Source organism: Astatotilapia calliptera, chromosome 9 (genome assembly GCF_900246225.1).
Source record: "Astatotilapia calliptera chromosome 9, fAstCal1.2, whole genome shotgun sequence".
Classification (NCBI taxonomy): domain Eukaryota; kingdom Metazoa; phylum Chordata; class Actinopteri; order Cichliformes; family Cichlidae; genus Astatotilapia; species Astatotilapia calliptera.
The window spans coordinates 15,258,090-15,284,962 of NC_039310.1; the positions used below are offsets into that span (position 1 = coordinate 15,258,090).

The window sequence follows — 26,873 nt, forward strand, 5'->3', positions numbered from 1 at the left end:
CCATTGTAAAACCCCCCTATGGTTACAAAAGACAAGGCACTGTGTGTGTACGTGTAAGCACGTGTGTGAATGTGTATGCATGTGCGAGAGTGTGTGTGTATGCATGTATGTGTGAGAATGTGTTTGTGTGTGTGTATAGGTATGTGAGTGTGAGAATGTGTTTCGGGGTGCGTTTGTGTGACCTCCTGCTCACCAAAAGGGTAATAAAAGCAGGAAGCTTACCACACAAGAAACAGAACTTCCAGATAGGATGCGCCTATAATAAAACACCTCAGCCTCCCCCACCAACAGAGTGGCTGGAGAGCTGGTATGAGACAAAGGAATGTCTTTGATCCTATAGTTTGAACTAAGACTTACAAATTTAAGTAACACAATGACAACATTTAACAATTTGACTCCAACAGTAGGTATCCTAGTAATTAATGACCTCATTATTTAGGGTGCTATTATTATTGTGCTTTAGACTCTACAGATTACACAGAGATTTCTCCCTCTGGACTGTTTAAAGGGCCAGTTTACATGCTGTCAGCCTTCAAATGTATGCATTAGTCCCCTCCACCATTGTTTTACTGCTCATGTTCACATCTACAGTAAGAAAATGGAGATAAGCAGGCAAATAATATAAAAGGACACGATGCTGCAGAGTAACTTTCTGTCTTTTCTGATTCACCATGTTGCATCTTTTCACAGGAGTGACTTAAGGACGCCTGTAGCCTTCACTTATCTACTTATATGATAATAAAGTTTAGTGTAATGTAGATAAAGTGTTTTCTTTTAATTTTATAACATGAAACTTGCATCAAGTATTTCCATGGTGACCGTTCTAGAATTCTGCATTAAATAAATATTAAATAAATGAAATAAAATAAAAATAAATCTGACTTTAATTTAATTTAATTTAATCAGACTTTAAAAACAGCTCATCTGTACAACAGAAACCATCGAGCTCAGAGTTTTTTCATTTCTGCATTTCGCATTACACAATTTACACAATTTGGACGGTATTTGACAGTTTGTGTTCCCGACTGTGACACAAGAACTACATTTCAACTGAAGCAAGTAGAGGAATCTACAAACCCATCAGGGTATATGACAGGTTTTTTCCTTCTTCTGCATTTTAGCAGTTTAAAGAATTTGACGTAGTTTTAAAAGCTGACAGACTGAGAATCAACTTAAGTAACAATCGGTAACTTCTTATTTCTTTGACAGGTGCTGTTCATGTCGAACAACACTGCTGGCATCTTCCAGGCTACAGGGCTCAGTTAAGACTGAGATCCATCCAAACCAAAGCTCATGTAAAATATCAGGTGATTTCTCAGGACCTGAGAGTGGTGATGTTTAAATGTCTCCTTTTATTTTTAGATTGCAATGATGGAGTTCCTCAGTCTTCAGCAGGAAAGCAAAATCCCACACATCACTGCTGAAGACCTGAGAGATTTTTCTGGTGGAGAAGAGCAAACAGACACTCAGAGAGCAGTGAGTTATTGTGATACCGACCATCCACCTCAAACCTGACAGTCTGTTTGTGATGAAGTGTAAATGCTGAGAGAAAGCCTCTGTTTATTTTCCTTTGAAGGCTTTGGGAGTTTGAATTGGGGGATTTTGGAGACAAAGAAGCCAAACCTCTTCTGAAACTGGTGAGACTAGAAAACTCACAAGACTTGTAACTTGGAGGTTTATTTATTTTGTTCACATAACATCTAAACAAAACTACACTGTAAATGTGTTTTGTGTTTCAGGTGTGGGCAGTAAATGTCGTTAATAAAATGAGGGACAAGGAATTTCTTGCCTGGATGCTCCTTAAATTTCCAGAGTTCATTCCTCCTAAATTTCAGTGAGTTACATCTGACAATTATTAACAGTCCAGCTACAGTTTCTGTGATGCTTTAAATATGTTTAAAATATCATTATCATAACATTTTTCTACAGAACAACTAAACTCCTCAGCATGGTGAGAAATTACATTGAGATTCTTAAAGAGAAGCAGCAGGAAGAGCATAGCTCCAATCTGCTCACTGCAAGTGGTTATAGAGGTAGTTCCCCACACCTTGCAGGGCTTCTGGGAGCTTCCTACTTGCCCCCTCTTGAACATGGCCTCCTAGAGTTTGAGCATACTCTCCACCAGTGTCACAAAGGCCACTTTGGATTGTGTCACCAAAACTCTTACAGCGATGGATAGCAGGCCACCTGTCCCGCTCTGTCAGAGATAACATAGTCCAGAGCATTCTGAGGGAGATCAGACAGAAACATCCTCCAGAAATTCTACTTACCAACCTTGCAAACTTTGCATCAGAGCTGCTCACTACAATTGCTGATGTAGCAAAGAACCACATATGCAAGAACTTCAAGCCCCCTTCTGAGCTTCCACCAATGTCTGATGTTCCTCCCAGTGAAGAACCTCCTTCTGAAAGCCTGTCAATGCCTGATGTTCCACCAGTTGAAGAGCTTCCTTTTCAAAGTCTGTCTTTCAAATCCATAAAAACATTTTACTTGTAAACTTGTCACTATTGAAAGGGAAATAAACAGGCTTCCCAATGGTGTAAGATTTATTGCCACAAAGAATTGTTACAACAAAGAAATTATAAATCAAAAACTAATTTCCTACTTTTTTACATAACACTGTGCTCTTCAGGACTTTCAGATATAAAAAGTATATTTATGTGGATTCACCTCTGTTTGCACCATTTTATTATGAGCTGTTGCGTCTGTGGAGGCCAAAGAGAGAACTTTCATAATAATGGCTGGACACTGAGCTGACTCTACCTGCCTCCCGCATGTAGCACAAGCGATTACTAGTATAAGGCTGTAGAATTTCTATTTACAAAGAAGTTACCAAAACTGTTAATACTTCCATGAACCACTGAGCAAGGCATATTACTTAATAGATGCTATTAGAAATGCTTTCAAAAGGCATCAACAGCATAGATACAGTGGATATCATTCAAAGAACAATGCTTTCAAGCAGAATGTAAACATTTTTATTTCTGCTGTTAATATGTTGTTATTATTATGATTGTTGTAATTTGACATTTTCATATGTTTTAAATGAAACAAAATTAAATGTTCACACTTCAGATGTTTTGGTAAATCCAATTATTTATTTAATGGGTTGATCGTAATTATTTATGCGTAAGATGTTATAATACCCTGGTTCACTCAGTGACTCTGTCTCCTAAAAATCTTTAATTCAGTTCAATTCAATTCAACGGTATTTACATATAAATGGATTAAACTGAACTGAATTAAAGAAAAAAAACCAACAATCCCCTATGAGCAAGCACGTGGCGGCAGTAGGGAGGAAAAACGACCTTTTAAAAGGTTCAGGGAGGGGCGGCCATCTGCCGTGGCTGGTTTGGGGGTGGAGCCGATGAAAACTTTGTACACAACAAAATATTTAAGCAAATATGCTTAAAATGCATGTTTAGGCACTTTAAGTAACTGTTAATATTTTGTTGTATATTACTGTGAAGTCAATTAAGTGAATGGTCTCAAAAACCAGTTGCACTTCTTTTTCTTTTTTAGTTTTTCTTCTGGCATGTTGTCATCTCGGGCCTCTGGATTTTCTCGTTTGGTAGATCTGGCCTCCTCTTTTTCTTGCTGATTCTCCTGGAGTGTCTCGGCTTGGGCTGGAGAATTTTCTGGATTGTTAACGCTGGCCTCTTTTTCTGAACTTGACTGATGTGTTGTCTCTATTTGGCTTTGAGTTTGGCTTTGAGTTTGGCGTACTCACAGTGGGTTCTTTGTTCCTGTTATTTGCGCTTTGCAACTTCCTCTTCTAGAGTTTTCTGAGTTTTGAGGATTTTCTCACGGAGTTGTTCGATCTCTTCCTGCTGTTTTTTACTTGGGCCTCCAAATCAGCTACTCGAACGGTTTTCATGTCTGTAGAGTCTGTGTGTGGAACTTCTGTAATTTGTGTTGAAGCGTCCACACTCAGCTCTGCAGCTGTCACAGCTGTGTTGTCGTCTTTAACAGGAGCTGCATTCACCACAGGGGTGAAGTTCTCCTCGGGTCTGTTTCTGCAAGCCTGTTCCAGTTCTTGTTGGAGCTCAAGGATGGTTTTTTTTCAGCATTTTCTCTGCAGGACTGTAGCTGCAGGCGAAGCCAATCATTCTGTGTTTTAGGTTTGTGGTTTGCAGCTGTCATTTTGTAAAGATTGGTTTTACACATGTGCTGAGCCTCCTGCAGGAGGAATCTCAGCGCACCCAGTTCATCAGTGTCATTATATGGACGACTGCCATCGTTTGGTATTAAGTGAGGTTTAGGCTGTGGTTGAGACGGCCCATCATTGGTTCTAAGGTCAGGATTGGGCTGATGTTGCACAGGCCCTTGATTTGGTAAAAACCGTGGATTGCGTCAATGTTGCCCAGGCCCATTATTGGGTTTAAAGTGGGCATTGGACTGATGTGGCCAAGGCCCTTGATTGGGTCTAGGGCTTCTGGCTCTGGGGTTTGGTTTTGCATTTTTCTGCATTTTCTTCTTATTTTCACCCTTTGGCTTGGCAGCGTCAGATGGAATCACCTCATTTGGTGCCCGGTTTTTCCCTCTTAGGTTTGGGTTTGCTGCATCGCTCTTGAGTTAGGGCGGACAGCGGCCAATGAGGTCCCTTCCTGGGGATCAAGGTTTTGCTGCATACATTGCATTCTTCTTGTCTTTGGTCTTACAATGTCCAATAAAGTGTCTTCTATTCGATCAGGGTTTGGGTTTCGTTGCATACACTGAACATTTCAAATCTTTTTCCTAAAAGTTGGCTCGTGTGTGTAGCCTGTCTTGTTAATGATTTTACTGAGTGGGTTGAGGCCAATGAAAAACAGCAGTTGGAACAGAACATCTCCTCGGTAGATCCTGCAGTTGATGGCGACTGTTCTCCTGGCGTTAAATTAGCCTCTAGTGTTGTTCCCTGCACCCCCCACTGATTTTGTGATGAAGGTTCTTTCGGTCCTGTTGATCTTGTACAGTTCTAGCCATTCCAGGATCCATGTCAGGGACATTGACTCATCTCGTTCAGTTGTTGGCATTTGCTCTTGCTCAGATCTCTGCTCTGTGTGCTGACAGACATCTGCTCTCAGTGTGTCATTCGCGCTCACAACATCTCTGCTCCGTGCATACCGTTATAAGTGTGCCACAGAACCAATCACAGACTTGGATGCAAAAATTCTGATTGGCTGTTACAGTCTCCAATCAGCTCGCTAGCTACTGCATTCCGGAAACACGGTCCAGAATGTAGCTAAGTCCATTTTCGGTTAGTATTTTTTATTATTTTATTTTAATATATATATTTTAAGACCATTGTTGGTTTTAATCTAGTTTAAACCAAACCACTCCACTGGATTTAGCTACATTCTGGACCGTGTTTCCGGAAGGAGCAAGAGCAAATGCCAACAACTGAGCAAGAGGGGCTGTTATTGTGTGTGTATATGGATAATAGCAAACACTGAAATACATTTCTTGCACGCAGAAATGAATTTTGTTAGCTCAAATTAAACTTTTCTTCTCTTAAAAAAACGTTCTCCTCAAAATCCAACATTTGCACTTACAATTTTTTTTTAACGTGCGCTCAGAATCGAGGCACAAAAATAATGTCATAGGTTTCTGCCACTGTGGCAGTTGGTCTACTCACTGAAACAAAGACACCCATTAAAAAATATGAAACTGGTGAAGAAAGCATGGATCTTAAACTGGAAGTGAAGAAAAACTATAAAAGATATTGAAAAGATAATTAAAAGCTGAATAGCATCTCAATACTGTCAATGCTTAATCAGCACTAATTGTGTCGTTACTTATGTTAAAAAAGGTTCTTCAGTTCACATCGGGCAGATAGAAAGAAAAAATTAACATCAATCAAACATGCTTTTATCTTTCGCCACACTCTGGCTACAATCAGGCGATTTCAGTTCATGTGAGAGGACAAAGTTGTGGAGCAATATAGCAATACAGCTTTTAAGGAGTGGAGATGTGGACATTACTTTCATTTTCAAAAGGACAAGTGTGTGATGGTAAAGTGCAAACTGCATCCAAGATAGAAACAAGAGCAATATACTGCTAATACAACTTTGGCTCTTTAGAAGCATCTGAACAGACAACATGATAACGCAAAGACCAGAACCCAAGAACCCAGAAAGATTTTGAAACTGAGTGTTTGCTAAACCCGGCCCAGCACCCAGACCCTAAACTTCTACAGGTAACAAAGTAGTGATGTGCATTCTGCCTAGTAGCCTCAGTTTCTTCCTGTTCATATTTTACAGTACAATTACAGGGAAGATCCTTTTGAAGTCTCTCTGTGCTGGTTTTCATCTTTTCTTTGTATTTTTGGCTTTGTTTACACCTAAAAACTAAAAGAAAGATAGTGCGTGTGTTAACCGGTAATTATGTGACCATGCTTTTCAGGTCATTTGAGAGAGTACTGAGAAAGTTATGTAATAAGTAGTGTAACAAATTACGTTCTCTGGCAAGTATTTAATTAATGTACTCCATTACTTTTATGAAAAGTGACAAATAAAGTGTAATACATTACTTCTTTTTGAGTAATGACCCAAACACTGCTTCACCAAACACTGTTTCATATATATATGAAACATATATATATATATATATATATATATATATATATGCCCCAGAAACAATCCAGCACATAACAGCAGGGTGCAAGATGCTAGCAGGCAAGGCATACATGGAACGCCATAACCAAGTGGCCGGCATAGTGTACAGGAACATCTGTGCCGAGTATAACCTGGAAGTCCCGAGGTCAAAATGGGAGATGCCCCCAAGGGTGGTGGAGAATGACCGAGCTAAGATCCTGTGGGACTTCCAGATACAGACGGACAAAATGGTGGTGGCTAACCAACCGGACATAGTGGTGGTAGACAAACAGAAGAAGACGGCCGTAGTGATCGATGTAGCGGTTCCGAATGACAGCAATATCAGGAAGAAGGAACACGAGAAGCTGGAGAAATACCAAGGGCTCAGAGAAGAGCTCGAGAGGATGTGGAGGGTGAAGGTAACGGTGGTCCCCGTGGTAATCGGAGCACTAGGTGCGGTGACTCCCAAGCTAGGCGAGTGGCTCCAGCAGATCCCGGGAACAACATCGGAGATCTCTGTCCAGAAGAGCGCAGTCCTGGGAACAGCTAAGATACTGCGCAGGACCCTCAAGCTCCCAGGCCTCTGGTAGAGGACCCGAGCTTGAAGGATAAACCGCCCGCAGGGGCGTGCTGGGTGTTTTTATATATATATATATATATATATATATATATATATATATATATATATATATATATATATATATATATATATATATATATATATATATATATATATATATATGAGAGGGTGTGCTGGGAATGTCTAGCAGAGGCCCCAGTCCGCGAGATCTTCAACGCACACCTCCGGCAGAGCTTCAACAGCATTCCGAGGGAGACTGGGGACATTGAGTCCGAATGGACCATGTTCAGCGTCTCCATTGCTGAAGCTGCTGCATTGAGCTGCGGCCGCAAGGTGGTTGGTGCCTGCCGTGGTGGTAATCCCTGAACCAAATGGTGGACACCAGAGGTGAAGGGAGCCACCAGGCTGAAGAAGGAGTCCTATCGGGCTTGGTTAGCCTGTGGGACTCCGGAGGCAGTCGACAGGTATCGACAGGCCAAGCGGAATGCGGCTCGGGCAGTGGCTGAAGCAAAAACTCGGGTGTGGGAGGAGTTTGGAGAGGCCATGGAAAAAGACTTTCGGACTGCCTCGAAGAGATTCTGGCAAACCGTCAGACGTCTCAGGAGGTGAAAGCGGTGCTCTACCTGCACTGTGTATAGTGCTGGCGGAGCGCTGCTGACGTCGACTGAGAAAATTGTCAGGCGGTGGAAGGAATACTTCTAGGACCTCCTTAATCCCACTGACACGTCTTCCGAGGAGGAAGCAGAGTCTGGGGATGAGGGGAATGACCCGCCAATTTCCGGGGGCGAGGTCACTGAGGCAGTTAAACAACTCCTTGGTGGCAGAGCCCCTGGTGTTGATGAGGTCCGCCCCGAGTTCCTGAAGGCTCTGGACGTTGTAGGGCTGTCCTGGTTGACACGCCTCTGCAATGGAGATCAGGGCAGTACCTGTGGACTGGCAGACCGGGGTGGTGGTCCCCATCTTTAAGAAAGGGGACCGGAGGGTGTGTTCCAACTACAGGGGGATCACACTCCTCAGCCTCCCTGGGAAAGTCTATGCCAGGGTGCTGGAAAGGAGAGTTCGTCCATTAGTCGAACCTCGGATACAGGAGGAACAATGCGGTTTTCGTCCTGGTCGCGGAACACTGGACCAGCTCTTTATCCTCTCCAGGATACTTGAGGGTGCATGGGAGTTTGCCCAACCAGTCTACATGTGTTTTGTGGACTTGGAGAAGGCATTCGACCGTGTCCCTCGGGGTGTCCTGTGGGAGGTGTTGCGGGAATATGGGGTGTCTGGCCCATTGCTACGGGCCATTCGATCCCTATACAACCGTTGCAAGAGCTTGGTTCGCATTGCCGGCAATAAGTCGGACTCGTTCCCGGTGGGTGATGGGCTCCGCCAGGGCTGCCCTTTGTCTCCGGTTCTGTTCATAATTTTTATGGACAGGATTTCTAGGCGCAGCCAAGTGGCGGAGGGCTTTCGCTTTGGTGGCCTCAGAATCTCATCTCTGATTTTTGCAGATGATGTGGTTCTGTTGGCTTCATCGGGTGAGGGCCTCCAGCTCGCACTGGAACGGTTCGCAGCCGAGTGTGAAGCAGCGGGAATGAGGATCAGCACCTCCAAATCTGAGGCCATGGTTCTCAGCCGGAAAAGGGTAGAGTGCCCACTCCGGGTCGGGGATGAGTTCCTGCCCCAAGTGGAGGAGTTCAAGTATCTCGGGGTCTTGTTCGCGAGTGATGGGAGAAGGGAGCCGGAGATCGACAGACGGATTGGGGCTGCAGCTGCAGTAATGCGGACGCTGCACCGGTCCGTCGTGGTGAAGAGGGAGCTGAGTGTAAAAGCGAAGCTCTCAATTTACCGGTCGATCTACGTCCCTACCCTCACCTATGGCCACCAGCTGTGGGTAGTGACCGAAAGAATGAGATCGCGGATACAAGCGGCAGAAATGAGCTTCCTCCGAAGGGTGGCTGGCCTCTCCCTTAGAGATAGGGTGAGAAGTTCGGCCATCCGGGAGGGGCTCAGAGTAGAGCAGCTGCTGCTCCACATCGAAAGGAGCCAGCTGAGGTGGTTCGGGCATCTGACAAGGATGCCCCCTGGGCACCTCCTGGGTGAGGTGTTCCAGGCATGTCCCACCGGGAGGAGGCCCCGGGGCGGACCCAGGACACGCTGGAGAGATTATATCTCTCGGCTGGCCTGGGAACGCCTTGGTATTCCCCCGGATAAGCTGGAGGAGGTGGCTGGGGAGAGGGAGGTCTGGGCCTCTTTGCTTAGGCTGCTGCCCCCGCGACCCGGCCCCGGACAAAGCGGATGAAGATGGTATATTGTTGATCGCCCGGATCAACAAGGTCCGCGTCAGGTTTTGAGGAACCAGGGCACCCTGACGAAAAATGGGCTACTGGAACAAGAAGGCATCGGTGGGCAAGAGACGAAAACAGGGCGTTTTTGGAATGCTACTACGCAAGTAACCCCGGCGGAAGGGGCTACATGAATAGGATGAGGGACCTATGGATTCTTCGATACCCAACATCCACAATGACGGCGAAACAACTAGTAGCTCAGTGTTCCAACATTCGAAAGAAGGGACTGCTCTCACAGCTAGAGATTGACGAGGTACAACACAAATGCTACGGCAAGGAGGAGTCAGGACGCCAGGACAGGGGGGCGATATCATCACCCCCACCCGAGATTGGGTACATAGCCCCAAGTGCGATAGGAGAAGGATCGTTGAGTGCGAGAGGAACTGACCTGAAAAATAGGATCATGGCCAAGCTTGAAACCTGGATCCCCCGTAGCCGGTTACTAAGATTACGTGAAGTACCCTCAGAAGGTCTGCTAGATGATGTTAATGCAGCACTATGGGCAATACCTACAACCACGATTACCGACACTAACAAGCTGATCTACAATACGGCAGCAGTGATCAGTGAGATGCTTGGCTACAAGTTGAACAGCCACAAGGGGCAGTACCCTCCATGGAGAAGGAGGCTAGAGGGCAAGATCAAAGTAGCACGGAGGGAGGTTAGCCAACAAACGGAGTTGCAGAAAGGTGCGACAAATAAGGTGCCTAAGAAATACAGCAAGCTGTCCATACCTGAGGCCTTGGAAACTGCCAAGCAAAGACTCACAGCCTTGGCCAGCCGCTTGAGGAGGTACACCAGAGAGATAGAAGGCAGGAGAATAAACCAGCTGTTCTCCACAGAACCAGCAAAGGTGTACTCTCAGTGGCAAGGGAACAATAAGAGGACAGCACCACCAAGGCTGGAGACGGAGCAATACTGGAAGAGCATATGGGAGAAGGATGCAACCCATAACGGCAATGCTCAGTGGCTAGAGGATCTGAGGGCAGACCACAGCGACCTCCCTGAACAGGGTCCAGTAACCATCACAGTGGCAGATATCCAAGAAAGGGTCTCCAGTATGAAGAGTTGGACAGCACCAGGGCCCGACATGGTTCACGCCTACTGGCTGAAGAAGCTGACTGCACTCCACGAGCGTCTGGCAGCACAAATGAACCAGCTGCTAGTTAACGAGAGACACCCGGAATGGCTAACTGAAGGCCGGACGGTCCTGATCCCCAAGGACCCCAAGAAGGGACCGGTCCCCTCCAACTACCGACCAATAACCTGCCTCAGTACTACATGGAAGCTCCTGTCAGGCATCATATCGGCTAAGATGAGCAGGCACATGGGTCAATACATGAGCGGGACACAGAAAGGAATTGGCAAGAATACCAGAGGCGCAAAACACCAGCTACTGGTAGACAGAACAATCAGCCGAGACTGCAAGACCAGACTGACCAACCTGTGCACTGCCTGGATTGATTACAAGAAGGCCTATGACTCAATGCCCCACAGCTGGATACTGGAATGCCTAGAATTGTACAAGATCAATGGGACCCTAAGAGCCTTCATCAGGAACTCAATGGGGATGTGGCGTACAACACTAGAGGCCAACTCCAAGCCCATAGCACAAGTCACCATCAAGTGCGGGATCTACCAAGGAGATGCTCTGTCCCCACTGCTGTTCTGCATAGGCCTGAACCCCCTCAGTGAGATCATTAACAAGACTGGCTACGGATACCGACTACGGAACGGAGCAGTTGTCAGCCACCTCCTGTACATGGATGACATCAAGCTGTATGCCAAGAGTGAACGAGACATCGATTCACTGATCCACACTACCAGGCTATACAGCAATGACATTGGAATGTCGTTCGGACTGGAGAAGTGTAGTCGGATGGTAACAAAGAGAGGGAAGGTAGTCAGAACTGAGGGGATTGAACTACCAGAAGGCAACATTGCAGACATAGAGGACAGTTACAAGTACTTGGGGATCCCGCAGGCGAATGGGAACCATGAAGAGACCGCTAGAAAAGCTGCAACCACCAAGTACCTGCAGAGGGTCAGGCAAGTCCTGAGGAGTCAGCTGAATGGTAAGAACAAGATCTGGGCCATCAACACGTACGCCCTGCCCGTGATCAGGTACCCTGCTGGGGTAATAGGCTGGCCAAAGGAGGAGATAGAAGCCACTGACATAAAGACAAGAAAGCTCCTTACCATGCATGGAGGGTTTCACCCCAAGTCCAGCACCCTGAGGCTGTACGCTAAGCGGAAGGAAGGGGGCCGGGGACTGGTGAGTGTCAGCACCACAGTCCAGGATGAGACAACGAACATTCAAGAATACATTGGGAAGATGGCCCCAACTGACCGAGTGCTCAGTGAATACCTCAGGCAGCAGAAACCCAAGAAAGAGGAGGGAGACGAGGAACCATCATGGAAGGACAGGCCCCTGCACGGTATGTACCACCGGCAGATAGAGGAGGTGGCTGATATCCAGAAATCCTACCAGTGGCTGGACAAAGCTGGACTGAAAGACAGCACAGAGGTACTAATCATGGCAGCACAAGAACAAGCTCTGAGCACAAGATCCATAGAGGCTGGGGTCTATCACACCAGGCAAGACCCCAGGTGCAGGCTGTGTAAAGATGCCCCAGAGACAATCCAGCACATAACAGCAGGGTGCAAGATGCTAGCAGGCAAGGCATACATGGAACGCCATAACCAAGTGGCCGGCATAGTGTACAGGAACATCTGTGCCGAGTATAACCTGGAAGTCCCGAGGTCAAAATGGGAGATGCCCCCAAGGGTGGTGGAGAATGACCGAGCTAAGATCCTGTGGGACTTCCAGATACAGACGGACAAAATGGTGGTGGCTAACCAACCGGACATAGTGGTGGTAGACAAACAGAAGAAGACGGCCGTAGTGATCGATGTAGCGGTTCCGAATGACAGCAATATCAGGAAGAAGGAACACGAGAAGCTGGAGAAATACCAAGGGCTCAGAGAAGAGCTCGAGAGGATGTGGAGGGTGAAGGTAACGGTGGTCCCCGTGTTAATCGGAGCACAAGTTGCGGTGATTCCCAAGCTAGGCGAGTGGCTCCAGCAGATCCCGGGAACAACATCGGAGATCTCTGTCCAGAAGAGCGCAGTCCTGGGAACAGCTAAGATACTGCGCAGGACCCTCAAGCTCCCAGGCCTCTGGTAGAGGACCCGAGCTTGAAGGATAAACCGCCCGCAGGGGCGTGCTGGGTGTTTTTATATTTATATATATATATATATATATATATATATATATATACATCCTATGCAGCTTATATATAAAGGTTAGTGCCTACCATAAGTGCCATAGGATAAGAGGGAGATGTACACACTGAGCCCTGGGTGTGTATCGCAGACAGCGCCCTCTACTTCCTGAACTACAGCCTCCCATTTAAACACCACATGCTAACTACTAACAATTATTACTTATACTACGAACAGATCACTGATTGTAGCTTTGTAGTCATAGATTTTCCCCTACTTTTATTGTCCGAAGTGAGAAAACTTGTGGTGCAGCAGCTTGTTTGATTAAAAACAAAACACAAAAAGCATTAAACAAACAATATATACAAAAAACAACTAAATATAACTTAAATTTCATCCATACAAATTAAAAAGGTTGATAGGCGATGGTACAAATGACACTGTTAATCTTTGATGGTTTAAACTTTTGTCCCAAAGTTTAGTACTGAAATTCGTAATGGCTCTTACTGGCCTTGGTGCATCTGCTGCTCCCAGACAGTTACACCATTACACTATTCATTGAGTATCGTATGTGCTTATTTCATCTTCTAACCGATACCTGTTCTTAAAATGTCCAACAAATGTGTCAACAAATAAAATTGTAGGGTGTGTCCTTCAAAATGTTTGAAGATGTAGTTGAACTTCCTTGCAGTTTCTGCATGTTGTCTAATTGTTGTCTAAACTTTAAAGGCTCAGGTTGCCACACTGTGCAATATCATCATATAGGTGTGTGATCACTCAAACAATATGCCTGACAACAACCCCAAGCATAAATCCAGTGCAATAAACAACCATCTGGAGACACAAAAACAACATCCCTACATCTGATGGGATACCATTATCAATATCATAAGAATGTATCAAAAAATATATAATGACATCATGCTAAACATAATACTTAATTCAGTTTGTACTCATTTATTAAATAAGTCATCACAAAAAAAAATCAGTAAACATGAGTTTATTGAAAACATTCAGTCCAGCATTTTCTTAATGTGTCTTCAGTTAAAAATGCACATGAATAAAAAAACAAAAAACAAAAACAAAATACCACAATGCTATGAATTTTGACCAGGAGACTGAAAACGAATCGGTAAAAGTATCAGTAAAAGTGAGACGAAATGGATGTTAGATGAAAGGCAGGGACAACCATGTATGCACCCATATATGCAGTTTAACATTAGTCACTTCTTCACTTCACCACATCCCCCCCACCAAACAACCTGATTATCTACTGTAAAGACACGGCACCAAAATAGGAAAATATGTGAAATCAGCAGCTGAAATATGCAATTTTATATTTTCATGGTTACATTAAAATGATGTAAAAACCTGATTCTGCATTTTTTCTTTGCCTCCATGAATCACTTTACATTAAAGGTACTCTAAATTTAAAAAAACAAACAAACAAAAAAAAACTTTCAGTCTCATATCTGAAGTTATCAGCGCTCCGTGGCGGCTCAATCCAAGACCGGCGGGGAGCAAATGCACCTCTAGTCCAAAGCAAAGAAGAAAAAAAAAACTTGATTCATACATCACAAACCTTTTTCTTTTTTTCTTTTTTCTTGATTTAAGGAATTTTCTCATAACATCACTCTACATTGGTAAAGTTGCTCTTTAACAACAGTTCACTCAAGATGCACATGGGAGAGAAACCTTAGCTCCAAATGCTGTCAAACTTGGCAAGATGCAGAGGAATGATGCATCTGTCTGATGTATCTGCAGAGAAATGAAAACACTATTACTTTAAGTCCGCTCTGGGCCCTTCACTTTTCTCATCTGCTTCCTGCTGCTGCTTGATCGAATTGATTCAGACTTACTTAATTAGCGGCGTGTCCGCCTCCATCTATAAACCGGCGGATGAGTTTGAGACTGTGTGTGTTTGTGTGTGTGTCCATTTTCAGAGAAAGAAAGAGTAAAGAAGACACAAAACAGAGAGAGCATGGATATGGTACCTGTGCTGAACATGTCTGTTGACAGACGTGTGAAGCAGAGAGACAACACACAGACCAGGCAGTGCAAATGTGTGTACAGAAAAGAAAAGCATTTTATTCGCTATTTGCAGGAATATTTATGTGCATGGCTGTGTGTATGCGGAAGGAAAAAAAATAGTGGAGAGTATGAATGTAAGTAATGACACTAAACACAGAAAAATAATGAACACATAGATGGTAAATTCAAATTCCCACAAATACAGGTAAGGACACAATGACAGTGAGTAAGAAATGTGTTGCATGTGTCACTGTGCTCAGATCCACTTATTTTACTCTCCACATAGTGCACGTCGTCTTATATTAACCAGCCTGCCAGTAGCAAGTGTTATCCGAGTGCAAGGCTAATCCTTCACTTCTGATCGAGTTGGATAAACGCATCACAAAAAGTCAATTAACTTGCCTGTCAGATACCTTGATTACCCGGAATTATTTAAACTCTCAGAGATTGAAAAGAAGTGTACTGCTTGGTGAAATAAATCCTTCCGGTTTGAGTCTGCGCTTCCTCAGAAGCAAGTCAGGCAGAAAAAAAAAGGAGCAACATTTAATTGGTTGTGAGAGGAGAACGAGGTGTGCTGACAGATTGAGGACACGCTTAATGGACAGAGGAACTACTGACCAAAGGCCAATAAAACAAAGGGAAAGGAAAGGTGAAGCTTCAGTGTTATTTATTTTATAAAGCATCAGTAAAATCAGCCCTGAAAGATAACTCGAGTAACTGTAAAAACATTCACTTTTTCAATTTGCCTTAGTATAAAATCCTGTTTTAATACAAAGATATGAAGCTTCTACAGTAAGTAAGAGAATTAGGAGTTAAACAGATTTGAAGGAATCAAAGTTGCCAAAAATAAATAAAAATTAATTAAAGAAAAATGCTTATTGGAAAGTTAGCACATTTAAGAAGTTGAACTTATTATGTTGGAAATTGGAGCTCTGCTTTGTAATGATTCAGCCACACAATAACATGCAGTGTAATTAATCTATTTTGAAAACACCTTTTAACCCACATCTTATTCCTGTATGACTTAAGTATTGTTAGTAGATGCGTTATTTTCATACTCAGTTGTTAGTATGTTAATGCTTTAATGGGTATAGAAGAAGCATGCAGGAGTCATAAAACTGGACTTTGAGCTGTTAACCAAATAAACAGTTGTCCAATAGAATTAAATTCAATTAGGTTAGTAATTAGTTTAATTCCAATTTTGACTAATGTAAATCTTTCTAGATTTGACAAACCGCAAGCACCTATAATTGGCTATCAAACTCATGTATGCTACAAAAAAATACATGCTTAAAATAAACTTGAAATTTCCTGATCACTTGAGAATCTACGATGACACATATGTTTCTAAATGTCCCAAATCTAAAGTTCAGGAATGATGTTTGTTGTAAAGGTCCAAAGCTTCTGCAGTGAGACATCTGCACTGGCTACCGAACGTAGAGCAAAGAGACGATTTTCAAAACTTTGCATCTGCAGCAGTTTCATCTAGTCTTCATGTTCATCTTTGCACATTTAGTTTGTTTCATCAAATTGTCCCTTCATCATCATCATCAGCAGCAGCAGCAGCATCATGCTGGTGTAAATCTCCGCTCCGTTTTTTCATATGTCAGTGACGCCCGTTCGTACTGATCCAGGATTGCACTATTCTCAAGAAGTCTACATGATGGAGACAATGCAACATAATGCAGAACATAAGCAGACACACACACACACACAAACACGCATATGTATATCAGGACAGCACATTTTTTCACAGTAGAAGACAAAACAGTGGGTAGCATTTTATGTGGCTACTCCATCTTACGCAGGCATGAAGCTGCAAGCATGATCTTATATATCGCTGAGTCACATTTAAACCAAATGAAACTTTAATTGTCAATTAAATTCAAATATGAATCAGAAAAGTTACATACATTTCAAATGTATGCATTGCTATCGTTGTTTCATATGGTGCTTTTTGCAACTTCATGAAAGCACATTTAAGGAGCATACGCACATCAAATGTTACACACAGCTATAAACACTACGCTTCGCAATTAACCAAACACAAAATCAAATACTACCACTGATCATGCAAATCTACAGAGGACTTCTTTATGAGTGTGTGATAAGTAAAGACTAACAGGATATTTACATCATCTCAATGTGCCTCCTTTAAAGCATGTAATGTGATGTTGTAATAAAAACATTTGAGTGTGTGCTTTTCCCTTTTGGGCCTTTATGTGAACTTAAGTGAAGTATGATTTTCCGTAGGCTAACTAAGGAGAGCTGGGAAGGGGTTAGACATATTAACTGATACCAGCACCAACTAAAGATGAAATTGGAGAAGTCCATGCTAATGAATATCCACTGAGTGACTTAATGTATGCCTTCAAGGGGAAGAGGACATACAGTAAACTTGAGCATCACAAAGACTTCAAACAAACTCAACACGGCCAAGATGGCTGCAAGCAAGAAAACCATCTTGGTGAAAATGAACAATTCAAACATAAACATAAAAAAATAAAATAAAATATAAACCTGCGCAAAACAAAACAAAAATCACAGAAAAATAAAATACATAAAAGTATATATTAACTGGGCAAACGATGGATACACAACAACATATAAAGATGTTGATTGTTGGATAAGGGTGCTTACCTTGAGATTGTCTCTTAGACCCTAGTGGTGTTGTACTCTGATTCATGTTTGCTCAAAGAGCCAATGAGGCAGAACCTGAAATATCATGGCTCTTTCATTTAATATCAAACTCCTTTTGCATAGAGAGATCAAAATGCATAATGTGCTACAAAACAGCAATAAACGTCATTAGTGCTTTGATGGCGTCTGAGAGCCAGGCATGCAGACTTGGTAGAAAATTAATTCAGTTGGAAACACTCTGCACAGAGCACATAGAAAGTGCATGCAGGAAAACCTTGCATTTTTAAAGTTTTTCCTCCAAAAAACCCAAAAACAAATGTACTCTGATTCACATAGTGATTTTGTAAACATATACAGTTGCTTTTCAAGCAGTCACGGTACAAGTACAGAGTAAAATCTTTTTTCTATAGAAAATCTTGCTCATGCCAAAATAATGTGCTACTGGATAGAGATTACAAGTTATCTTTTTTTTTTCAGTTATCACAGTTAGAAATACAAATGCGTATTTTATAGCAAACTGCATTCATTTGAATAGATGTCAGTGAATTAAATATCTCTGTGAGGCACCGATTCAAGCCCTTGTGGAAAACTGTCAAACCAGACGATTACAGAGTTATCATCTGCTAAATTGAGGTCTGTGTCTTCTTAAAGATCTCTGACAAACCTCAAAGCACAGTAGAGTTTAGAGTAGGAAAGCTGTGAATCAACATTCATAAAAAGCTAGCCGGAAGAGGGTTTTTTTTTTTTTTTTTTTTTACATTTTCAAGGATTAACATGCAAGACGGGACAAAGACATATTTGTCCTTTGTATTGCAGCCCTTTGAGAAAATGTTTTTAATGTAGGAAAAAGGGGAAATAACAAGGATCAATGCAAAAATAAAGGTTATTGTAATATCAAAATAATAAACGAAAATAGGAAGCTAAAATGAAAGGAATGCAAAAAATAAATGTAAATATCCCACATATATCTCAAAACATCCCCATAGTTAACTCTGGGGTTGTTGCTCTTCCCTGATCAGAAATCTATGGATACTGACCGCTGTACTGCCTTTTCGTGGCGTGAAAGCCGGTGGCTGGTGGTGGGAACTTCTTCCAGGTCGTCGTCCAGGTCACATCCATTGTCTGCTGCCTCTTGTGAGTAGCTGTGCTTCATGACCAAGATGCTCCTGCGATTTCCCGTGGCCGGCAACAACGGCCGCACTGCCATGGAAGGCTGCGGAAGGTCTGTGAGCAGAGTGGCAGCCGCAGCATCACGGGCGCTCAAGTTGCCCCGGCTCTCTCGTGCACTGAGTGACAGCTGGGATATGTGCGCGGAGCCGGGGTTGGAGGAGGAGCCACAGTGGTGATCGTGAACGCAGCGGGAAGAGGCACGGCGAAGGGCGTGGTAGTTCTCAAAGTCTTCAGCCAGGTCGACTAAGTCTGCTGAGGCCGCTGTGGGTGTGGTGGCGCTCCGTAACGTACACAGCTCATAGTGAGGTGGCTCAAAGACCTCCTGGAACATGGTGGGGTCAAAGTCCTCACGTCGCAAGATATACTTTTTGCGTGGCTGCTTGATCTGGACAATAACAGAGATGATGAGGAGAATGAAGACAATGCAACAGGTGACGCCAATTATGGTCCCATTAGTGTTGTTCAGGTTGTCCAGGATGTTGGCTTTCCTCTTTTCTGTAGTGTGGGAGAAAAACAGCAAAACAAAAAAGGTAAAGTTTTTTTTTATGTGAATGCAATATAATCCTGAGGGATTTACTAAGATAAACCCCTCCAGGAAACAGTGTACAGTGTTAACACTAAGAGCCTGATTTAACTTACTTTTAAAATGTATCTCGGGCAATTAGACCAGAAGTGGTCAGCAATGATTATAAGTTAAAACAACCGCCAAGACCTGCTGTGATTCAAACATTTAACCACTTCACACATTTGGCCACATGTCTTTTGTAGGCCACATATTTACATACATACAGTGCTGTAAAAAGGTGTCTTTTCCCCCTTCCTGATTTCCTGTTTTTTCTATGTTTGTCACACTTAAATGTTTCAGATCATCAACAAAATTTAGAAAAAGACAACAAAAGTAAATACAAATGCAGTTTCTAAATGAAGGTGTTTAATATAATGGGGGAAAAAGTACAAACCTACGTAGCCCTGTGTGAAAAAGAGAAAAACTGTCATGGTTCTCAAGATCTGGAGAGGTCGTGGTGTGTGTGGTTTTTGTCTTCGCCTCTCCCACCAGGGTGGAACTGGACCTTGATTCCCCGCCTCTGAACCCCCCCTGAACACACACCTGTGGCTCATTCACACTGATCCTGGCAGACTACTTAAGTTGGCAAGAGAGGCTGCTTCCTCGCTGGATCGTCACATTACCTAGCGCCTCGCCTTCTAGATTCCCTGCCGTCTGGATTTCTGTGGATGTGTGTGAGTGAGCGTGAGCATTTTGGAGTGGACATTCAGAGTGAGTTGTGGATTAAGTTGAAGAGGAGTGTATGTACCCCGCCTTGGACCTTCCCCTCGGGCCCCCCTCCACCCCCTGGAGCCCCGTGTTATCTGTCTCACTGTATTTAAGTAGATATTCTCACTTGGTGCCACACTGTAAATAAACCCTCACCTTCTCTCTAAACTAAGCCACCCATAGCAGTAACAACTGGAGGGTTTTCGAGAATGAACCGCTGTTCTAAGGTCATGCCACAGCATCTCAATCCTCAATCGGACAGGACTGGACAGGTCAGGACTTTGACTAGGCCACTCCAAAGTCTTCATTTTGTTTTTCTTAAGCCATTTAGAGGTGGACTTGCTGGTGTGTTTTGGATAATTGCTCTGCTGCAAACTCAAGTGCGCTTCAGCTTGAGTTCACAAACAGATGGCTGGACATTCTCCTTCAGGATGTTTTAGGAGACAGCAGAAGTCCTCCATGCAGCAAAACAGCCCCAGGCCATCACACTACCACCACCATATTTTACTGTTGGTATGATGTTGCTTTCCTGAAATGCTGTCTTACTTTTACACCAGATGTAATGGGACACACACCTTCCAGAAAGTTTAACTTTTGCTTCGTCAGTCCACAAAGTATTTTCCCATAAGTCTTGGGGATCGTCAAGATATTTTCTGGCAAAACTGAGGCGAGCCTTTAAGTTTCTTTTGCTCAGCGGTGGTTTTCGTCTTGGAACTCTGCCATGCAGGCCATTTTTGCCGAGTCTCTTTGTTATAGTAGAGTCATGAACACTGACCTTAACTGAGGCAAGTAAGGCCCTCGGTTCTTTGGATGTTGTTTTGAGGTCTTTTGTGACCTCCTGGATGAGTCATTTCTGTGCTGGTCAGCCAGCCACTCCTGGGAAGGTTCATTACTGGTCCATGGTTTTGGCATTTGTGGATAATGGCTCTCTGTCTTCACTGGAGTCCCACAGCTTTAGAAATGGCTTTATAACCTTCTCCAGACTGAGAGATCGCAATTACTTTGTTTCTCACTTGTTCCTGAGCTTCTTGGACCGTGGCATGATGTGTGGCCTACTTTTTGGTCTATCTTTTGGGGATTTTAAAAATAAACACCTTAATTTAGAAACGGCATTTTGTGTTTACTTGTGCGATCTTTGTCTAATATTTGATAATCTGAAACAATTAAGTGCGACTAACATACAAAAATAGGAAATCAGGAAGGGGGCAAACACGTTTTCACATCACTGTATCTGTTTGGTCTTTAAGGAAAAAAAAATGAAAATAAAACTTTGTTTGTTGTTTCCTTTTTATTTCATCACATGCCCTTTTACAAATGACTTTCGTCCTGCCAGCTCAACCACTAGAACAGCCCGTACAGCCATATTGATTCTTGAAACACTTCATTTCTTTGCAAGCCAATCCTAACAAATGCTGCACTTGACTGTTGACAGGTGGATGAAAAAAAATAATGGTTAAATGACTTAGTAGAAGTCACGCAGACAGAGCAGAAATCTTCAAAAGTCAGCTTGACACTTTGGGGACATGTGATTGACACTGGATACAAAGGTTGTGGTAACATTTTAAAACCAAGTGCAAATAAGACAAACACAACTGAATGCTTTTTAAGCCTTTCTAAGAGAAAGGGAATGAAGCATAATACAAGTTAGTTAGCATGCCTTGTTTACTGTAGTACAGCACAAGCCTTGATAACCAGCACATTTTGCATCACTCTGAGGATTTCATACTGGTTATTTTGTGGGGGAACAGTGTGAACTAACACAGCTCAGTCCTGCTCTATAGGATTTTCTGCTTACAGTATCCACTTCTAACTATCCGAGTCCAACCAAACTGAACCATTAACCAGGTCAGCACAAATTTGTAGACGCTAGAAGAAAAAAAAATCTCTAAACCACAAAACAAAAATGTCTGATGAAGAGATTTTGCCATGCTTTACTTTAGACTTGAGTTTTTATTTTAACTTAAGCTGTCTTACAACATTATAACATCAGTTAGAGATGTGCATCGTCAACCAATTAATGAAACTTTTTAGTGGTTATTGCCTTAATTGCCTAGCTAGATAGCAACATGAAAGCTGCCGCTTACACTGAAATTGGAAGCATGCTTTTGTCTGAATTTAAGGACCAATTATACATAACATTAGAAGAATTTCTAAATGGGAATTAGTGATGGGATGAGCAAATGGTCTGGTATGTCCTTTAAAAGAGCTTAAGCTTAAGATTAAGTGACTTCCATGAATTATCAAACAGATGGACATATATTTTATTACAGGATCACAGCTTTAGTCTATTTATAACACGGGCTACTATAAAGACACGCACACGCACACACACAGTACAGAGAGCCAATCAGGGTGACATTTAAATGCTTTATGAACTTGTAGTGCAGTGGACTGAGCTTCAATGACAGCAAATGGTTACATTCAGACATGTAAAGGAGAAAGAAATGAAACTTGACATTTTACTGCTAATGAGGACAAATGTGGGGCCAACACTCTACCAGAGCAGAGTAGGAGTCTGAGAGACAAGCCCTCTTCTTGCTGATTTCTGCACAATTTCAAACTCAGACTGTAGGCTGGAAAGGTATCTGGTAGTCTGAGTGAGTAATAGGTCACGCAGGATTTACCTAATTGATAAAATTTGTCAGCGGTTCTGCTTAAAGCTTCAGAGGGTTAGAGTGCACATTCAGAATACGCAAGCATCTTTTCTGTGCAACTTTTCGATCTGAGGGAGAAAATATATACAAAAAATAATATAGCAAGAACACATCTTACTTGCAAACCAGGCAAAACACTTTAATAGTCTAAAAAATACATGTATTGAATAAGAAGGATGCTGCATTATAAAAAGAAAAAAAAACCTGAACTAGTCAATTCTTACTCCACTTTCTTAAATTACTGAATAAGATCAAGGACACTGCAATCAGCAAACCTCCTCATTATAAATTATGAACAGCCAGTAATAAGATGTTTGGGATCAATGTATGGATTTGGTGGCATTACAATTCTGAGAGGAGTGAAGGACTGAGCGACAGAGGAAATGAAAAAAATGGGCATTAGCTCAAAATACGGGACTACAAAGGACAGTGGAGGGGCATCAGCTTGGATCAGTTTGACGATGGGTTCAAATTTGGGTGAGGGAGGAGAGGGAGAAGGAAGAAAGGGGGTGGCATATAGCAAGAAGTGGCAGGTTTCTCTGTGTGTCACTCTCCATGGTGCTGAAACATTAAACATCCACTCCTATCTTTGTGTGTTGCTGTGACTAGCTGTTGGAGATCTGCTAAAGCTGTGACATGAGAGGTCAGATAACTACACGTAACATCTCACCTTTACACTGGTTCTCATCCCAGGGGTAGACACAGTTCTGCATGCCATTACACACAAGTGTGTTATTTATGCACATGTTACTGTGACAGAAGAAGGCATCTGCATCACATGGAGCTGGAAGGGGAGAGAGCACAATGAGCAATTAAGACATTAAAGAAGTTTATTTATATTTGCACATTCAGTTCACGGGACAAGTTCAATGCAATTTTTAGTATATTTACCATCTCTAAAAATAGCAAACACAAAGGACAATTACATGCGCTACTGTACTGATCATTATAAGAAGTAGAGCAGAAGTCCAGCGTGGCAGATTTTCAGACTCAGTTCAAACCTGCTTCCCCTGAACCCATCTGTTCTTCATGAATTTTCATTCTCACCCTCCTCTTCAAACAACTTGTGGATATGAATGAATTTCTTGTTATGTGTGCGTATGTGTGCGTATGTGTGCGAGCTGTATGCGGGTGAGTGTGCGGGGTGTCTGGAGAAAAAGTCATGACATTTTACAACCATTTGCACACACACACCCAAAACAAATCCTTTCTATTTATACTGCATGTTGTTTATTTGTTCACCGTGACACCCGCCCCCATGGTGTGACCTGTCGGAGACACAACATTCACGTGTTTTGTCTCAGTGTGAGGAAGAAGAGCCATTCTTCAGAAATTCATCAAATCAATGTGCTGATGTTGCAAGCTATTATACACTGTATTTTCACGTTCACGTGAAAAAGATTACTGTATGTAGTTAGATGAAAAGCTGAGTACACCCTTCTTGCTTCCCTATGATTTAAGAGGGTAAGTAGCAGCCAGGTGCTGCTAATCAGACACGTTTGATTAAATGATCACGAGCAAATTTGAGCACCTCTATAAAAGCAGATGTGCAACATTCAGTTGAGTGTTAGGACAATGCTGCAGTCTTCCCAATTGATGTCTTGGCAAAATCATCCCAAGATGAGACCTTGGGATGTTCAGAAAAACAACATCTACATCTCAGGCTTGCCAGGGCAAAGTATGGCAAGTTTGGGTTGCTAGGAGAAAGTCTCTTTTCTCTAAAAAGAACCTGGAAATCTAAACGGACCATTTTCTGGGTGTTAAGTAAGAGGTTTCTGTTTAACACTGTATAAACTATTTGATGCCATTCTACCAGTCTAAAGCATTTACACACATGGTTGTAATTTTGTAACTGTGTTACTTGGAAATTAAAAAATAAACAAGTTAATTAAAAGATAAGATATTGACCTTTTTACTATTTATTCATTGTAACTGATAGATGTCTTCTGATAGATCACCTATATATGTATCACCTGACCCTCCTGTTATTTTGCAAAAGTATCCCTAAAGCATACAAAGCTGAATATGTCTGCTCCATGCAGCTTTATGTGAAAAGGATGCAGAAAGCAGAAGTAATGCAGGATCGCTTTCAGTTTCTCTGTGTTTTAAAAGTGAGTGACATGTGAACAGAATGGCTCTGTTTAGCTGCTGGCTGTTTTGTTGCAGAGGAGCTGTCCTTCCCTGGTCTCTTGCATGTCTCTTACTTTCTGTCTTTATCTCTCACCTTCTCCCCACTCACACACAACACTGGCACTGGTGCTAAAGCAGCTTGCCAGTGGTATGGCAGAACTGGGGACTATTTGACAGCGTTACCGCTGTGATGTATGGCTGTTTTCATCCCAGCTCTCATCCCAAGTGAATAATAACACACCAAATTAGAGTGACTTATCTGTATCTCTCTGTAACCCATCCTGTCTGGGCCTTTGCCAGCATTTCCTGAGTCATATTGGCTCTCTGTGTGTGTTCTAATACTCCTCTTCTCATTTTCTGCCCCCAGTCTCAGTCTGTTTTTCTAATCCTTTATGTCATGTAGTACACTCCACACCAAAGCTGTGACAGTTTGTTTTTGCTAACAGCCACCAGAGGGAGCCCACGCCTTCTCGTTTTCCACTCAAGGCAGGGTGAGACCAGATGTTATAAAGAGCGTGATCCACACTAATCTCCTGCTAAATTAATTTCAAGACATTCTGTAATAAAAGTGCTCTTTTGCCCACACAGAAATGTCCACAGTCGCTGCTGGAAGCATAAATTAAGTCGTAAATGAGTGGCTGATGAAAATAGTCTGGGTGTCTCTGCAGAGCGGGGTCTAAGAGCAAAGAGGTGTCTGCAGTGAAGTGCTATAAGCAACACCTGGTTATCATGAATCTTTAAATTCAATCTACTGTAGATGTCTGCTTCGTGGGGTTTTGATTTAAAGTGCAGTTATAATATTTCTATGAGATGAGTTTGATGAGTCTCTGTTTTTTGTCATAAGTGATTTTTTAATAAAGATCTTTTTTGTTTGGTACATGGTAACACCTGCAATAATGCAAGCTCTCACGTGTTATGATTTGGGATAGTCAGCTCCTACCTGAGTCTTGTTTTTTTTTACCCATAGAGTTATTTTCTGTTACTCTACGGCCTTTTTGATGCTTATTTTTTATTTTCTGCTATGATTATCTAGATTTCAATACTGCTGATAATAAATACAGTAACACTACCCAGCAGAGTGCATCTGGTACTGATTTTTTACAATGTCCAGCACTACAGTCTCTCCACAATCCTCCCAAAGCATTCTAACTGCAAAGCAACAGAGTGCCTACAGTTGATATAATCTAATCTAAGACCAAGCACGCTGACAGGCATTAGCATATTGTGTTGGTCTCAAACTCTTTCATGCACACAGTAAAGAAGCTTTCCTATAGGTAAAAAGTGACATGTGTAGTGAAGCCAGAGCAAATTTCCATCTGCAACCCGGGAGACGTGTTGCAGATGAGCCGTAACAATGCTGACAGCTGAGATGTCGCAAGCGTACATTTATCACCTAAGACATAATTGGTTCTTGGGTAGAGGTAGGTATCACTTATGCTTCACATTTGTAACTATATACTACCTTCATAGCAGGGCTGTTTATGCGTTTGTGTGTGTGCGTGCATGTGTGTGTATGTGAGAGAGAGGATGGAAGCAGTAAAGTTCAGTGCTAGTGTCAGCAGGTGTAAACTCTTCACAGATGGTAAAGCTGCATGTTTGTGTTTGAGAACATTGCGTTTCCCACATGAGCAGTTTGCCGGGTGTCAGCAGGTCTGAACGGTACTCTAAGAGCCGCTGGTTCCACTGGGAACCAATGGCTGGGAACAAACATCCAATGGTTTAGGATCTCCATGGCTGGGGAGCACTTATGGTAACAATTGGGCTATAAGCAGCTGCATGCGCGCACAGCAGAGTCACTCATCTGCAGTGATCACATAGGGCATGAAAGCCATTATTTTTGTTTTCATATCAGCTGGTTTTTGCCGTTCTGAGCTTTCATTTTTCTTTTTGTTACATTTCTGTGCAATAAAAAGTAATTTTATTCGTTAAAACTAAATCTAAACTATATTTTGACATTGCTTTTTCTAAGCTTGCATTTGGCTGTTTAACGGGGGATCTTTTATCTCACATAAATGTTCAATGACTGATTTAAATAGTCGGAATATATGATGAGTTCATCAAAAACAAACAGCAGAAAAATCAATGTTTTGTTCATGTAACTGAAACAATAGACCCGAGGGCACCTGTTCAGTAAATGTGTCTAACAATATCAAATACAGTGCTTTTCAAATTTATCAGACCACCTGTCATAAAAAAACCCACAAACTTTTTAGAAATCTGCTAAAACCAAAAATGTTATTGTCAAGGGGAACAATTAAC

At 42.5% G+C, this 26,873-nt stretch overlaps 1 protein-coding gene and 1 long non-coding RNA gene across 6 annotated transcripts in view; one reads left to right on the forward strand and one right to left on the reverse strand.

Moving 5' to 3' along the window:
• The first annotated feature begins 984 nt into the window (after positions 1-984).
• On the forward strand, positions 985-2,577 carry LOC113029300 (uncharacterized). Its single transcript, XR_003273382.1, has 3 exons — positions 985-1,476; positions 1,577-1,637; positions 1,740-2,577. It is a non-coding gene; the product is annotated as an uncharacterized LOC113029300 (long non-coding RNA).
• Positions 2,578-13,718: 11,141 nt separating this feature from the next.
• Positions 13,719-26,873, reverse strand: part of neto1l (neuropilin (NRP) and tolloid (TLL)-like 1, like) — a 75,276-nt gene continuing 62,121 nt past the window's right edge. Inside the window, exons 9-12 of one of the 5 annotated variants that reach the window (XR_003273315.1) lie at positions 23,155-23,268; positions 18,425-19,052; positions 14,356-14,474; positions 13,719-14,248 (exon numbers count right to left, since the gene is read on the reverse strand). Coding sequence is in view for 4 of the 5 variants with exons in the window: in XM_026179452.1 (XP_026035237.1) it covers positions 16,316-16,403; positions 18,425-19,052; positions 23,155-23,268 (830 nt within the window). In the remaining variant the exon portion in view is untranslated. Of the gene's footprint in view, positions 14,475-14,782; positions 16,404-17,387; positions 17,463-18,424; positions 19,053-23,154; positions 23,269-26,873 lie in introns of those variants that run through there. The other 4 variants (XM_026179454.1, XM_026179453.1, XM_026179455.1 and 1 more) reach the window with 4 other exon arrangements.